The sequence below is a fragment of the Centroberyx gerrardi genome, chromosome 5, assembly GCF_048128805.1.
Source record: "Centroberyx gerrardi isolate f3 chromosome 5, fCenGer3.hap1.cur.20231027, whole genome shotgun sequence".
Classification (NCBI taxonomy): Eukaryota; Metazoa; Chordata; class Actinopteri; order Beryciformes; family Berycidae; genus Centroberyx; species Centroberyx gerrardi.
Window position 1 is genome coordinate 24,081,313 of NC_136001.1, and position 17,104 is coordinate 24,098,416.

At 42.5% G+C, this 17,104-nt stretch overlaps 1 protein-coding gene across 2 annotated transcripts in view; it reads right to left on the reverse strand.

Moving 5' to 3' along the window:
- The window catches only part of LOC139907911 (histone deacetylase 7-like), a 44,398-nt gene extending 29,780 nt beyond the window's left edge, over positions 1-14,618 (reverse strand). For both annotated transcript variants that reach the window (XM_078283476.1, XM_071894424.2), the window contains exon 1: positions 14,346-14,618. In XM_078283476.1, the coding sequence (XP_078139602.1) occupies positions 14,346-14,364 (19 nt within the window). In that variant the 5' untranslated portion in view covers positions 14,365-14,618. The remainder of the gene's footprint in view (positions 1-14,345) is intronic.
- Between the last annotated feature and the right edge of the window lie 2,486 nt (positions 14,619-17,104).

Genomic DNA, 17,104 nt, shown 5'->3' on the forward strand with positions numbered 1-17,104 from the left:
TGTGCCAGTATGTGACACTGACAAAGGTGTCAGTGCTTGACCATATGTTCTTATAAGCTTCAGGTCCTTTATTGTAAAAAAAAAAGGAGAAAGGTGCAACAGGACGTACCAGTTGCAGTAGAACGGTATGTATTACCAGTAGAAAGTCTGTGTGCTTTCAAAGGAAATCAGACAATCATTGGAGAAGTGGGATGGTGGAGGTGGGAGGGACTCAAATCATGTACATACTCTCTCTCTCTCTCTCTCCCTCTCTCTCTCTCTCTCTCTCACACACACACACACACACACACACACAAAAACACACACACAGGATTACCAAACAAGTCAGCTCCCCTGAGAGAAAGGAAATGATCAGGAAGTCAGTGTTATTTCTCATCTAAACAGAAAAGAACCACCTGCGGTATATTTTTACCCTGAAAATACAGCAGAGACCATTTTGTAACCACCACACGTATCTGAGTTCTATTCACGTTGAGTTTAAGAGTGAAAATGTGACAGTAAACATGTTTTGCAGAGACACATGGTCTACACTGACTGGCTCTTATCGACTACATCTGTCTGTATTTTATCATAATTTTGAAGTTAAAGCCACAATTCCAATCAAATATGTTTGGCCTATATCAGTGTGCTTTCAGACCAGTGGTTTTGCATTTAAGCATGACATTGTAGTTCCAAGACAGACTTAGAGACTAATTATATGACTGAACACAAAACCAGTTCACTCACTGCATTATGCATTCAGAGAGCCAACAAGACAGTTACGGTTTCTTCCACCCTGACCTCACAGGATTTCAAAAGCTGCTCTGATTGCTTCCTATCATCTTACCCCGAGGTCACTGACAGAAGTCGTTTTAAGCATTTGTTTCAACGTGAAATTACAAATAACTAGTGCAATGGTACAGGTATTTTTAGTCAACATTGTTTTTGATGTTTTGTAACTCTTTCTTTGGGCTGTAAATGTTCCTAAATGCACTGATGTAGACTGAGAAGAAATGCTATTGATAAGATAAAATCTAGAACATTTCAAAAATAGAGAGAACTGCATCTAGATAAGATCTGTGTGTGCGCTTTTCTCTGTCTCTCATTTGAGCGTTGTGGTGCTAAAAATAGGCAGGAGACAAACTTCTGGTTTCTGTAATAGCATATTCGTTTCACAACCATCATCCTCTTTTTGTGGGGCTGCTGCAGCAACACACTGAGGCACTGCTAGCCCAATGCACTGACACACACAAGCATACACACACACATGCACACACCCGCACACATGCATAGGCCACACACACACACGTAGGCCACACACACATGCGTAGGCCACACACACATGCGTAGGCCACACACACACACACACACACACACACACACAAACACACACACACACACACACACACACACACACACACACACACACACACACACAGAAACAGTGACTTCCTGTTTCTAAAGTTAGTCTGCACCATAACATCCTCTTGGTTCATTTAGGCAAGCAGAAGCTGCTATTTTGGTTGAATGGCCTCACTGGCTCATTTTTGCAGCCTGAGAGTTACAGATGTCTTTAGCAGTATTTATATCCACTCCGTGGCCCTTTGCTTTGTTTATTGTTGGGCTGGAGTGAGCTCTCCAGTGGTATTGGATGGAGTAAGTCTGGAAGTCACACATTAGGTTAAGTGCTAGTTACTATTTGTATACATAAACACTGGTGGCAGGCTTAAGGTTTACGCTTGGCTAGATGAGTAACAAAGCAGAAAGAGGGCGAGAGACAGAAAGAGAAACAAAATCATCACCTAGTCTTTGTCCGACCTTGAATCTGCCATCCCACAGCTAGGCTGAATAGATGTGGTCTACACAATGTTAAATCTAAAAGAATATCATCAGCTATCACTTGTTCCAAGTAGGGTGTCATGATGAGCACCCACTTCTGCTGATTGCCCACGGTCAATAAGGGGCAGTTTGGTGTAAATCATGTGTAAATCCACTGTCTCTGTAGCTGAAACTGAGCACTTGAACAACAGACCCACCCACTCACACAATAACAAGTTCAGTGCTGGTGGCAGCTCACCTCCACCAGTTCCCCTGCCCTCCATCTATCCCTCCCTCCTTCTCTCCCGCAGCCCCTCTCCCCCCTCAGTCCTCCCCCTGTCCTTACATGTAGAGGAATCCACAGCTGTTGGGGACATTTTGTCCCTCTGCTTCCGAGCAGCTGGAGTATCAATCTCCTTCTTGTGTGTGCATCCGTATGTGTACGTGTGTGAGTGTCCATTCTATGTACGCCAAGATATTAATAGTTTGCAGTTGTTTCTTTTGAGTGTACACAGCAGGTCTTTGTGTTTGCATAAGCAGAATCTGCATGTGTGACGGTTAAGTGTGCATGTACACGAGTATCTGTGCATGAGTGTTGGTGTGTTGCTGCCAGTATATTAATAGTGCCCATTTGTTTCTTTACGGGAACACAGTGGTTCTTTGTACGAGCTTCAGTATGTAGGCGGGGACAGTTTATTTTTAGTGTCACCTGTTGGTAAACACTTGCGTTATTATGTGTATTCCAAGCAAGTGCACATGTGTTTGAGAACATTGAGTTTGTGTAGTTGCGTGTGTGTGTGTGTTTCCTGACATATTAATAGTATCACCCCAGTTGTGTTTTTATGAGCGGGTGGCGTGTGTGTATGCTTGTAAGTGTATTAATAGCATTCCCAATTGCCCACACTTGTGTCTGTATGTGTATGACGTGTGAGTGAGTGGCTGTCAATATCTTCAGTCTCGTATATGAATGCTATATGGGTGTGGAGAGAGAATGTGTTTACTTCATGATTGGCATTTGTTTTCCCCTGCAATCAAACTATGAAAAGCATACCACTCAAATCATTTTTTTAAAAAGCTTCATTAAAGAAGCAAAAACTTATTTTGCCAATACAAAAGTGACACCTCCCCACTCTTGAGTATCAACGGGATAGCACAAAGAAATGTTATGAGATTCTCTCCTAAGTCTGACTTTCTTTCTTTCTTTCATTCTTTCTTTCTTTCTCAATCCTTCTGTCTAGGATACTGTACTGTTCTTGCCACTCCATGAGAGAGGGGACTTTAAAGGTTGGGGGTCAGAGACTTCTAAGATCTCTCTTGACGTGGCTTCCCTCGGGCGGTGAAAAAGGTGAGGGGTCGCCTGCTCACTGTAGGGATGTGTGAGAGAGAGGGTGTCACAAGCTAACTCGCTCTTCAGCGTGATTCTTGAGCTTGATTTCTCACGGCCAAAACAGACTAACAATTGTTGAAATGGTTTCATTTTTTCTCCTGTGGGTTTCAAAAAGTCATCTTTTTTTGGTGGAGAAAAAAGTTTTGAAAAATGGTAGCATTGAAAACAGAGCTAAATTTGGCCTGGTGTGCTGTCATGAGGTCGGCATGAGACTGAAATGTCATCTTGCCCAAAGACATGCAGTATGTGTCACTTCTAAAAGAATTAAATGCAATGCCATCATGACCTGGCAGGTGCTCATCATTCATAGCAGTGGAAAATAACAGCGTACAATAATATGCAACACGTAATACAAGGTCAATACACTGTTGTGCGCACGTATGCACACACACACACACACACACACACAAATTAGCACCTTAACCCTGCCTTCAATTATGCAAACTCTGAGAAATGAGCCACCATTTGACCTGATACAAACGTCATTTTACTTCCTTTATGTAGTTCAAAAGAAACAATGACTGATCATCTAACCATGGACCGATCCAGCCCAATGGTCTGTGCACCTCATCTCCTCCCACATACATCCACCCCTGCTCTGTGACCCTGACATTACCAGATGTTACCTGTCAGATAATGGCCATCAGTACACACATATACACACACACGTCACACACACACGATACATGATATCCCACTGGGCCACTGTATGAAATCCAGAAAGGTAGAAGGATGAAAATGGGTTGACTAAGAGAACAAGTTCTCATGCCCACTTCCTACTATAAGTCGCCCCTTTGTCTACAATACTGTACTGTGTATCACGGTCTGTTATTGCACACAAGGGTAGAAGGCTATGTACACAGAAGGGCTTCTTTGTTTCAAATACACCCTGCAGTCAGTAAGAATAAGGTTACTGTCTTCTGATATTAGCCTGCTTTTAGTGTTGGTTTTGATAAAGTTACTGTCTTTGTTAGAATTTTCGTTCTATCCCTAATACTCTCTCTCTCTCGCTCTCTCATACACACACACACACACACACACACACACACACACACACACACTCCCATGATACACAAGCTGAGCGATGGTCCCGTTGCTGTTTTGAGAGGAGGAGAGTGTATCAGTAGTCAGCTGAGTTGATCTCAAATCAGGAACAGGAAATGTGATCTGGGGCTCTGGCCTGTCCAGAACACTGTCCCTATTGTCAGCGCACTGCTGTGGCTCACACTGGGAAAACACTGGGGACTTTTAAAGGTTATCTGGCCTGGGAATAGGTTGATATTCACTTTCACAACTAGCCCGCAGCCCAAAGGTATACCCCAAAATGGATACCTGATGATGGCCTGATTACTAAATATGACTGAGTCTTTGTTATGCTCAATACTATAAGTGCATACTGGTTAGTCTATTTAGGGGTCACTGCTGGTTGGATTAGCTTCTCTATCACTGCTACTCAACATGATATAAAACAGACAAAAACTAATAAAAAAGTCAACAGTCCAGTGCAGGTAGGTGTTTTAAGATTCAGCATTTTTTGGTTTGACTGAGTTTTACAAAATAAAGGTCCATCCAAAACATAATTTTGACCAAACTGTCATCAGCGGAAAGTGTTCTCTCTTCCCTCTTCACCTGTTTCCCTTTGCGTCCGACCACACATTAGCTGGAAATGTGCCCAGAAATGGCCCGAATTAACAAGACAGTCTTATGTCTCTTAAAAACTGTGGTTTGAATAACAGGGTTGCACACTATACAAGATGAAACACAACCCTATACTCTGACCTTAAGAATAACGCAAACTCAGAGTAGCCCAAATGCAACATCCGCCAACCCCTGACACTGTGTTCAGACTGCTATCAACAGTGTAGCAGTGCAACTGTCTGATGGCTGACGTGAACTAGATGATTTGCAAGCTGTAGCACCAATTATGTTGCAGCTATAGCCAGGATATATAGCAATGCTAGTACGTTATTGGCTACTGATGCCAGCTGTAGGAGGAACCAGGCAACTTTGGTCAACATCAGCCAAAGGTTGCAGAAAATGAAGACCTCCAGCAACTGGTTTCCCAAGTTCCTGGGAACTTTGGTAAGTGGGTATGTGCAGCAAGCCCTTGTTATCATTTTGGACCCATGGTCCCACTGACCATTCTGGTTTTTGTTTCATGGCTCTATCTTGAACAGCTGTGAAAGTGTCTCAGTGGATGGACACGTAGAAACAACACACAGACACCATGAACGTAATGCATCTCCAGTGTAAGTAGGAAATAATGTGGCATAGCCATCAATAAAGTGGGTTGTCCAAGATGAGGTTTCACTTGAACCCCGGGTCATGAAGCCTGTTCAGTGTTTATAGCTGTGACAAAGCCGATCCCGTAGGCTGTCACAACATGTGGAGTCGGCCTGTGATGAGGCCTTTGTGATCAAGAGTTTGGGTAAGGTGATACCAATCACGTAGGCATAAAGAGAAGGTTATTATCGTCAACGTCTTTATTCAATGATGCGCTTTTGTAAACACACACACATACACATGTATGTATTTGCAAGCTGCATACATAATCATGCGCGCACGCACACACTCACACATTCAAAGCAATAATGAGCTGAGCTGGTTATCTGAGATGACGAGAGGAAAAAAAGAGAGAATGAAGGAGTAAGGGAGAGATCTAAAAGGCAATACAAAGGGGGGAGAGGAGAGGTGGTGTCGATTCCTTTGGCATGGCCCACATGAAACTAATGTAACTGTATCCTCACAACAGCACTAAGGCTATGACCTCATCCCGTCTAGAGAGGGAACCTGGACACATGAGAACATTATTCCACGCATGGCTGCCGTGTGCGTGTGTGTGCGTGTGTGAGTGTGTGTGTGTTTTCATTTTCTAGGGACAGAGGAGGCTTGGGTGGGATCTAACAATTTTACGACTTCTGTCATAATAGAGTACACACACACACGCACACACACACACACACAGCTGCCCACCCAATGGTACATCAAACAACTAAACATTTGTTGCCCAGTGAATGAGTCAAACTTTTCAATGACGTTATGGGCAGTATAATACAGCCAGTGGGAAACTCTACACTGGCACTCACAATGAGGCCTTAATACCATAATTACGCCATTATTTGCCCTATTTATCTACCCCTAAATAGTATTTCTTGTCAAATTAGGATAATTACTAGCGCACCTTGAGTTATACATGGTCAGTTAGCACAGACAGGTCACAGGGAAGTGTGACCTGAACTAGGCCTAGTTAAAACTGGAGCACCTGACACCTCAGGACAACACCTCAATATTGTCATTAAATGTACACTCACCTATGGGAATGGTTTAGGCCAATTTACAAAATTGTTTTACTTAATACAATATTTTTTTAATAAATCTAAACTGATGTAGAACTATACTTCTCTAAAATCTCAAGGATAGGTAAGCTTTTACACCTGCAGAGATCGGAAGCTAGCCAGAAAATGTATCACATGGGTTTATGGCATTTCTATTTTCTGGTAGGCTACAGCTTCAATTTAGTTTACACTCCCTAGAAATGTACAAAAACGATTTCATTGTTCTGTCAGCAATTCAGTTTTGAGTTTAGATGCCCATCTGTAGGGAGAGCAGGAAAAGCAGCAAAATAACGGCCAGGACTGATCGATTTATCGATTGAACCCGAAACATTTTGAGCAGCTTTAAGCAGAAGTTCCCCCCACATGCACTTGTTTTCCAGGTACGTTAGAAACGCAAGGGAATGGAAACAAGTGGAAAAGTACAAAAAAGTTAGCCTTTTACAAAAACACATCACTTTTATACAGTTTTGGGAGTTCAAACAAATTCACTGCGTTTACTACTTCACAGAATAGCAGATAAACATCGCCTACCTTTTTGTTGAGGAGAAATTTCAAAAGCAACGCGTTTTCATTTGACACTTGACGGGTCTGTCATCGACAGGCAAGTTGAAGGTGAATGTCAGACAAGGCAGCAGATGACAGAGTCTATCCCTGACATCTTGGGTCTTTCTTTGACTAAATTTGCTGTTTCTGCGGCGTCAGTTAGCTTAGTTGAGGCACTTTGGTGTAAAGAAGAGGTTCCATCCGCCAGCACGCGCCACTGTCAAGCGCGGTGTCCGTAAGCGTATCACTCAATTTGTCGGTAATTATGTAAGACAAGAGTCTGCCCAGTGTCACCGACAGCCTGTTGACATCACGGCCGCCTCTTTCTGTGCACCTTTCTCTCTCCTCACAGCGTCTGTCGGCGGTGAAACTGCGGATAAAACCTGCTAGTCTCACTTTCACTCCTCTGCTAATGTGCCGTCGGTGTGAGGGCTCCATCTGCTGAACCCAGCTGGGTAGGGATGCTGTGTGTGTGTGTGTGTGTGTGTGTGTGTGTGTGTGTGTGTGTGTGTGTGTGTGTGTGTGTGTGTGTGTGTGTGTGGATCCTGCTCCATCTGAATGATGTCCATTTGAGACATCAAAGTGTAAACAGTGATAATTAAACTACAGCAGAAACCCTGACCAGAAAGAACTAGGCTAGAAGAGTTTTATGCCAAAATGAGACATCCACCATTTGAAGAAAATTATGTGTACTCTTACAAAATGGTTGCTGGCATGAAAATAAGGCGCATTGGAGGTTCATATTTAAGTTATAATCCATCTTAAAACGTTTGCTTACGAAGTAGTTCTTTTTATGGGGATGGAATCATCTGAGTTTTTGAAATATTTACTGAGGAATTTCATGCAGAATTTGTTTTGCCAAAATGGATGTGTAGCATTTTGGAATGAAATCCTTCATATCCTGATACAATACAAACATCACTGCAAAACTTTCTATAATCTTATAGGAATACTGGTGCCATAGGAGGTAAAAATAGCCTAAAGTATGATAAGATCACTATAAACTCACTATTGAGTAAGCTACCACAGACACGCTATAAATCCCTACAGGAATATTATAGTGATTTTTCATTATGGTACATCTGGATACACACACATGTATACATGCACATGCAGGCACACACACACACACGCACACATACAGCAAAGTTACCCTTAATTCTCACAGTGCTGCTCGTTCTCACTCAGTCTCTCTCAAACTAAACTCTCACTGTCTGCAAGAAGCTGCACATGACAGGGTTTTTCCTCATCCTGCACTTAGCCAAATCCACCCGCTTTCTACAAGTGTCCATATCACTGGGTCCGTGAAGATGATATTATACCAATTTGGGACAATCCAGCTAGTAAAAGAGGATGAACTGAGCCAGTCTTTTCATTCATGTGACCCAAGCCGGTCCTGCCTGTGAGCCAATAGGTTTACTGTTGTTGAGTGAAAATTGTGTATCTAAGGGGAAAATTACGGCCTACGTTTAAAAAACTGCTATCAACAACACTCAGTCTAATTTCAACAACAGTATTTCTTTCCCCCAATGCTCTTGGCAGGACGACACAGTCCATCCCCCAGTCACGGGGTTGACTGTGGGCTGAATAATAATTTGAGATACGTGCAGGCAAATCGAATTTCATAGCAGATTTTCCATTATAAACAATGCATGCTTGAGACAGAGGCTCTTCTATATGCAAACATAGAGAGAGCGCTGAGTTTTTCACTCAAGTAGAACTGCTGCTCAAAAGACACTTCATTACTTGAGTGTGAATCATGAAGATTTTCTACAGATTCCAAAATTGTATCCCATAAAATTAACTAATGTACTGTTTTGGTATGGTCCTTGCAAATAGTTTCATGACTCGCTGTCAGCTCAGGGTTTGGCCATTGTCCCTTTTTAGTCTCTTTTTAACCTCCGAATGACTTGAGACTTGAGATGTTACTCAAGTTACTCTTATGTCTAAAAATAATAAATGTAGGAGCGATAATACTTAGTAAGAAAATGTACAGCTTCACTTTCCACCTTAGGCTACAATATATACAATATAGACATAATATACATGACAAAGTTTGGATAGCTCCATTAAAAAAAGGGAAAGTTATCATTCTATGTCTCAGTATATGTGCACACATTTAACTAACTGGGAAAGTGCTATTTCACAACCAATTTATGAACTGACATCAAATACTGATGACATTAATTCTACACCAAATCAAATACCAAACAAAGCATATGACTGAATGAGTTGCTGCCTTATCGTTAGTTGTCAGTGTCTGTTTTTGTTTGCAGGACTGGGTGAAGTTGGCACCAGCATGTGTTTGTCTGACACTTTGCCATCTCATCTCATCTGAGCCCTCCCTGCTTATCTTGCCCCTTCACACTATCTGTGCATCACTGGATGCTCCGTCTTAAGGGCAGTGCCACTGTTATGAAGTGTGGTGTGTGTGCGTGTGTGTGTGTGTCTGGGTCCTTCAGTAAACTCGCCTACCATATAATGGGAAAATGGATAAGAGGCCGTAGAAAAGACATCCTCAAATTCTTCAGGTCACCAGGTGTTTCTCTTAAAGAAAGCAAGAGAGGCACAGTAGATACCACAGGGTTTATACAATATCTCATAGAGTCTGTAAACACAAAGCAGGTCAGTGAAGAAGGGAAAAGACACATATAGGACATGGCATGCATATAGTATCTTGAGTAGGACTCCAAGGTAGGGTTTTGTGGCCAGTGGGGCTCAGCTCTCTTCCAGTCACAGGAAGCCAATAGGAATGAGAGGAATGCAGTCAGGCAATACAGTGATGGAGGGAGCAGCAGTTACACAGGGCAGATTGCCAAAAAGAATGAAAGAAAAGGAGGGAGGCAGGGAAAGATAGAGAGAATGAGAAAGTGATAAGAGAGTGGAAAAGGCAGGGGCGTGAATGACGAAAATGCACAATATAGCAAAAAAAACAACATGGGCAACGCGTCCCATGGCCACACACACACACACACACACACTCACACACACAAACACAAACAAACACCCGGCGGCTGTCCTAGCTGCATGCAATAAACTTGTAATCCTCATGATGTGTGATGTTTTAATGATGCACCTTTGAACAAAATTGTTATCTCTGATATTGACGATTCGATGTAAATAATGTGAGTGATACTGGAAGAGTCAGTGAAGGAATGACTACAGTACATTATCGTGATTCCTGGAATGCGTCACATTATCTGTGTGACAGATTTCCTGGTAAAGGGTGGAGGCTGGGAGTCCAAAACCATGGACAAACACTCATTTGTTTTCTACTATCCGAGGGGGGGGTATCCTACCTTACACACACACACACACACACACACACGCATGCACACACACACATACACGCACAACACACTAACACACCCAGACTGAGCCCACTAGCTGTCTCTCCATAATTTTCTCTTTCTTGCTCATCTCTTTCAGTGTGACAACCTACCTGCCTTTTATCAGCTAGTGTGTCAATTAGTCTTGTTTTTGTGTTTGTTGTCAGGTAAACTGGCAACATATTAGGGTGTTAATGAAGGAAAGGCAGACATGAGATACTGAAACCTCTGGCTAATCTGGAATGTATGACAGAGAGAAGAGATTCAGCTGGACAGTGACTCTACGGGCCCAGACCAGCAGACCATATGTATTGCCTTGCGTACAAAAAACGTTCCATTGCGGATTTAAAACAGTGGCTGTGGAAATGTTTCGTTTTTTCAGTTCTCACTCACTGAACTCTGTATAATCGAGACCACTGCACATCTACACAGTACCAGCAAGCAACTGTGTGGTGACTTTGAACCGAGAAGCTGCTAGCGGCTGCTCGCGACAGTGGGTTGCCTCTAAAGCCTTTCCATTCCCAGTAGAGGCTGTTAAGTCAACCCACAGAGAGGAGAGATAGCACTCGACGCTCGCCTAGTTTCTCTGGAAACTGACAGAGATGCTGGAAAGTGTAGCTTTACGACGCCCTCACACTCCTGTGTGTGCATGTGTGGAAAAAGGTCACAACATGGTGCTCAGTACAGTATGTGGCCCTTTGAAACGGTTAGTGACATGCCTTTTAAAATACTTCAGACGACAAACCGAGCAATTCTGTTGTGCAGCCATTCCACATGAGCGGTTTTAAAGCTCATATTCAACTTCAAAAGTCGTTTAATATCGTTCATCAAACCGTAGAGAAATGCAGCATGAAGCGTCAAGTGAAACTGAGTTGAATAGCCAGATATAAAGAGGGGAACGTAACGTTTCCAAAAATAATAAATCTGACTTTTTACACTGCACTGGATTAGATGATAAAACTGAAACAGGGAGGGAGTTGGAAAGTACAAAACTGGTTAAAAAACATTCACTCTCACAATTTGCATGTAATCTGCAAACAATGCAATGAGAATGAGATATTCCTGGCATTACTTTGACCTTCTTATATTTGACTTTCTCTCAACATGTCCCTGTATAATTAGACTTCACCACTGCAGTAAAATTAAAAGTAGCTGCTACTGCTTCAGTAAATGAACTCCAGGATTAGAATCTTGCAGTGAGTAGACTCCTCCACAAGGGGGTGGTAGCCAAATGAATCAGTATGCCATTTAAAACACAAACAACTGCCTGTTCAAGTGAAACGGATGGAAGTGAACTTAATGCAGGCCAATCAATAGTATGATCCATATCAACTACTACTAACCTCAACGTCAACCTTCCTCATCCTCTTACAGTGCCCACTTGACTTCAGTTGGCAGCCCACACTGTCTTGAAGAACCCCTCTTCAGACCAGGACACTCTGTTTGTTTGAAGGAAAGGTGATCCATTCTGTTTTGCCATACTTTTGGCCCGCTGTAAACTGATATCCGAGTTACAGTGCTGCCTTTGAAAGACTTTTTTTGGAAAGTGTGATGCAACCATTGCAAATCCAACTGGTTGAAATCAATCAAACGTACATACTAGGTGTGTTTGGATTTACACCTTTTGGGAAAGTTCTCCAGAAACATTCATTATACATTCATTATTCATTATGCTGGTTTGATGGATGGACTATGTCAAAAGACATATAACAGCCTGTTTAAATCTTCAAACTTCATTTTTTAGTGTTGCTAGGCTGTTGGCTAAGCCTGAACACCGTATGCAAGACAAGCGCTACATCTTTGAAATTCAGACACACAACATTGTTACCAATCCTACTGTTGCCTCAGTTGACACCCACTCAACTTGATTTAGACACCCATGACGTGACTGGAGTATCAGCCAGTGGCCCTGAGAGAGGGAGAGTTATGTCCCTGTGGGCCACTTCCAGCTGACTGTGGCCTCTTAACCTCCTGACCCTTGACCTTTACAAACTAAACAAACCCAGAGTCTGATGATTCATCACAATGACAGAAATACAGACCGTCAAGTTCATGAAGTCATTAAAACAGTCTGACTGCCCAGAATGATTTCTCATTTTGCACAGGGCGTTTTTTGTTCCTTCCCAATTTAAATTAAATATTAATTCAGTTTAACTGAATTAAAATGACTTTGATGCTCTTACTATAAATCTGTGAAAAGGTTAACGCAAGGTAGTAAGTCAGAGAAATTTGTACTAATAACCAATTTTATGCCCATTAGAGGTTTTAGTTCAAGAGACCATTTTCCAAATTTTGCGTGAGGCATTTAGATGAGATTTGCTTCACTTTCAAATGGATTCTGGTGAATATTGAATGTACTGATTATTGAATTATCAGATGAAGGTTCACTTTTACATGAGAGATTCTGCTGAAACATTCAGATTTGCTCAACAACAAAGTTCAGTTTAGACAGGGTGACATCTGTCCAAGCCTCTTTTTCTACTTCCAGCTCTAGTTCTCTGAGTTCAAACCAATGTGAAACTCCCTAAAACTGTAATTTGTGTTTGTCACCTCAGAGGCAGGGCAAAATAGACCATGAATGTCATCATTATACGCCATTATTGTCAGAGGGGACATAGAGGAGTAAAAGTAGTCTGATTTACAGCCCAACAAACCACGTAGACGAGTCTCTAAAAATGGAACACCCATGGGAGAGTAAAAATAGAGGGAAAGTTTAGTGTTTTGGGCGAGAGAGCAAGCAAAGGCTGAGACCAGCACTTCATCTTATGCAGCTAGATTTATGTATGGTGCTCAGAGTAGAATTAAAACAGGGAGGGAAGGAGCAAAAAGCTAAACACGCTCCATACTCCCCTAACTTTTTCTCTACTTTCTTATAACCCAGTTTTTACTGTCAGCTGGCAGAGGAAGCAGTCCCACAGTGGTGATGTTATACACCATAGAATTACGTTTGATGAGTCACAGTTTTATAGTGATGGTGATGGGATGTACAGGACTGTAGGACATTTCACCAAAAATCTCAAAAACATGTGGCCGCTGTCAAACAATGTATGCGAGTGAGAGAGTGCAAGAGGAAAAGGGATTTGAAAAGTCGAGTATGTCAACATTTTTTTAAGATGATGTTCCTTGCTTGTACTTTCCTCGCTTGAAAGTAGTGTTTTGTGGTGCGGAAGACGCAGCCCATGTTGTGACAGCAGCTCGGTTCACTCTCATTGTACCAACCAATCCTCTTTCCAGCCTTACTAAACAACCTCTGTGAGAAAAGTGGCACAGGGTCACCAAAACATATCAGAGTTTTAGGAAAATCATCCCCCCCCTCCCTGTACTCTCTCTCTCCGTCTCCCTCAGAACTGGCAGTGAGGGACTGTTGTTTTGTGTCTCCTCATTCTTTGCACACTGATACTTTTCGTGGACAGACTGACTCTCCGGGGTGGGTGGGTCTGTTTCCAATTTTCTCCCCTTCCCCTTCCCCGTCCCTAGAAACACCTCCAAAGCCAAACAAATAAAAAAAATGTAAAAAGTGAAGTACAATTATTCGTTTTTTCTGTTACTGACCACAATGTTCCTCCAAACTTGCTTGTACATTTTTGATTTTGAAGTATTTGCACTGATTACCATGTAAGAGGGCAGCCGCTACACTGAAGCCAGAAGAAACCAAAGCTTCCCACAGTTGAAGCCAGCCAAAGTTGACCATCTGCCGGTAGTAACAGCACATACTGAGAGCTCAGACGAACCAAACCAACAACTGAAACAGGAATCTTAACTTTAGGCATGTCTAAAAAAAAAAAAACTGTATCCACATCTGCACAACTGTCAGAACAGCCAGGATCCTCTCCTCGGCATACACCCTCTTAGAGAATGAGTAAAGAACTTGACTTTCCTGTGATACACAGTCACTGAAAAACAGTTATAAAGTCTTTTAGAGAGATATTTGGTGCAAAACCTGCTATTCCCTACCGGTTCTGGGTGTTGACATCCAGTACGGGGTCCGCCCGTGATCCCACAGCAGTCAGGTCAATCACAGAGGCAGGAATGGGACAGGCGAAGAGGTTGGCTGGAAGATAGATCCTGCTCTGACAGGGGAGTGGTGCCACAGCGCTGGAGCCAGGGTGTGCGCTGACGGAGGGAGACACAGTCAACTGCTTGACACAAGGGGCTCCCTCTGTCTTTTCAATGTCTCGCTCTGCCTCTCATGTGAACTAAACTCTCTCTCTTTTTCTCTCTGCCTCTGTTTCCCCTTCTCTCTCTCTTCTCCCTCCCTCCCTCCCTTTCTTTCTCTTTTTCAGAGAGGACACAGTTGCTCTGCCCTATCAGTCCCCTGTAACTTTGTCAGTGCTGCCCCTGCACCAGAAGCTACGGGGAGAGGAAAGGAGGAGGGGGGTGGCTGTGTGTGTGCGTGTGTGTGTGTGTGTGTGTGTGTGTGTGTGTGTGTGCGCACGTGCGTCAGAGAGAGAGAAAGAGAGAGCGAGAGATTGTGTCGTCGCCTGTGTCTGACAGACAATAGCAGGAAATGTTGCATCAGGATGCACGCAGTACATAGTACCAAAATAAGAATACTGCATCAAACATAACAAGTGTTAAAAGACACATTATTCTAAAACATTTACCTTGCTTGTTGAACTGAAAAAATATATATAACATTGTTCAGCAACATCTTCAACATCTGCAAGTGTTGTTTGGAAGAACACTTGGCAGCACAACGACCGTTCACGCCGGTGTTTCTGCTAGAAATTGGTGTTGGTGGGATGCAAAGGACACTGAAGCAGCATGAACACTCTTCATTAAAGCCAATAGAAATATTTGGGACAGGGTGGCAGGGGGGTTAAGTGCGGTGACCCACCCAGCTCATTCAATGGTAGGAAAGCTGCTGCATGCACACACACACACACACACACACACACGTACATTTTCTCTTCTACACTTGCGAGATAAACCTCTGTCTTTGCATAGACTTGTTGTAAAGAAATACACACAACAACACAAAACAAACACAAAACATCCAGTATGACATCCAGTGGCCCTACAGTATGCAACACCTTTTTCACCAGTTGTTCGAAGGCAGCAGTTGGCTTGTGGTGCTTATCAAAGACAGATAGCAATAGTATGTAGCACAGAGCTTTTTTGAACTCCATGACCCAGTCAAGCACTTACTTGTGTGTAAACACACAAATGGAGCATTCAGTGTGATTACTAACACAAGGCGACATATTTCACCCAGGTAATTAGATTTCAGCCTGACTGAAATTAACAAGGGAGAAAATAGTCAGGATGTTGGGACAGTTCAGATTCTGCACAATCCCACAGCGCTATATAGACACAATTAAGTCATAGTTTATTTGAATGGAATCTCAGCTCTCTGGCTCCTAGTTGATCAGCTGCCTTAATGTCTTCTAGAGAATACAGTAACATTAGGCTACTTGGCTTTCTAGTTAATATAACTGAACCATTGGGAAACATAGCTTATAGCATTTCTAGTGTTGTGCTAGCTTAACAAAACGGCCTTTCTTGGGACAGGGGCGCTTGTCAAAAAAGCAACAGCAACATGATGAAAATGCAGTGAGGACAGCAACTCCCAAAGACCGACTGCAACATTGTTTCTCTAAAAAAAAGCTCTCTTTATTGTTAAAAACTAACGTGTTCGTTTGTAGCTGCAGAATTTTCTTCATATAGCTCATAGCATGTTACATAAATACATAACATTTATGTAATATTACATAAAATATTACATAATATATGTATGTCTCTCCTTGAATTTGGCATTTAAAGATCACGTTTAAAAATTCTGCTTTGCACATGGAAGAGGGGCAGAAGCTGTAGCACTGAGGAACCAACTTGTTTTGGGCTGTGTGACAGTAGTGAACTGATTCACAACCATTTGATTTCATTCACCTTTGCAAACACAACAGTTTCGTAGTCAACATCGCTTTGGGTGACCGCCCCAAGACAGAAATGGTTCATTAAGTGAACTAACTCACTGAACGAATGAGTCACTCACATTTGTTTCCTGCCCTTTGGCCAACTTTGGCGCTGCCCCGCGTCTGAAGCGATGTCCGATACAGCAACTGAGTTACTAATCCATGCACTAGTAACTTAGTTGCTGTTAAATCACTGGATGCATCGTACAGTATTGCACTTGCACCATGGAGTGGTACACTGTTTGGTTGTCACGTAACGATGACAATGAATGAATGTCACATGACGATAACAATGAATGAATGAACAAGGAAGTTTGACAATTTGTGAGTTTGTTGCCACTGTGGTTGATTAAGCTCGTTTTTTGGAGAGTAGCCAGCCAGCAGTGAGGTCATTGCCAAGGTAGGCAAATACCGACTGTCATTGTTCTAAGATTAGATTCAATGTTTCCTTCTTCAATGGGATGACACACCAAAACTTTGACACTTTGTACATGGACAGTCATTTCTCCTATAGGTCATTACATCAACCAGGTCTCAGTGGTCATAAATGAACCCTTACAGTCTTCAAAGCACATCTTATGGCTATTAGGTCCATCCCATTTCTCCCATAAGACGTTCACAGCTCTAAAAGGTCAACGCTAAATAGGCCCACAATGTTTTACTCTCCCCTTATTGAATCAACATGCCTTTCATCTGACCTATCACAAGACATTCAGCAGACATAACAATGCCATGGGCAGACATAACAAGTCAGCAACAGGCAGTGTGCTGCTGCTAAGCCAGCACACATTGCTAATGCTA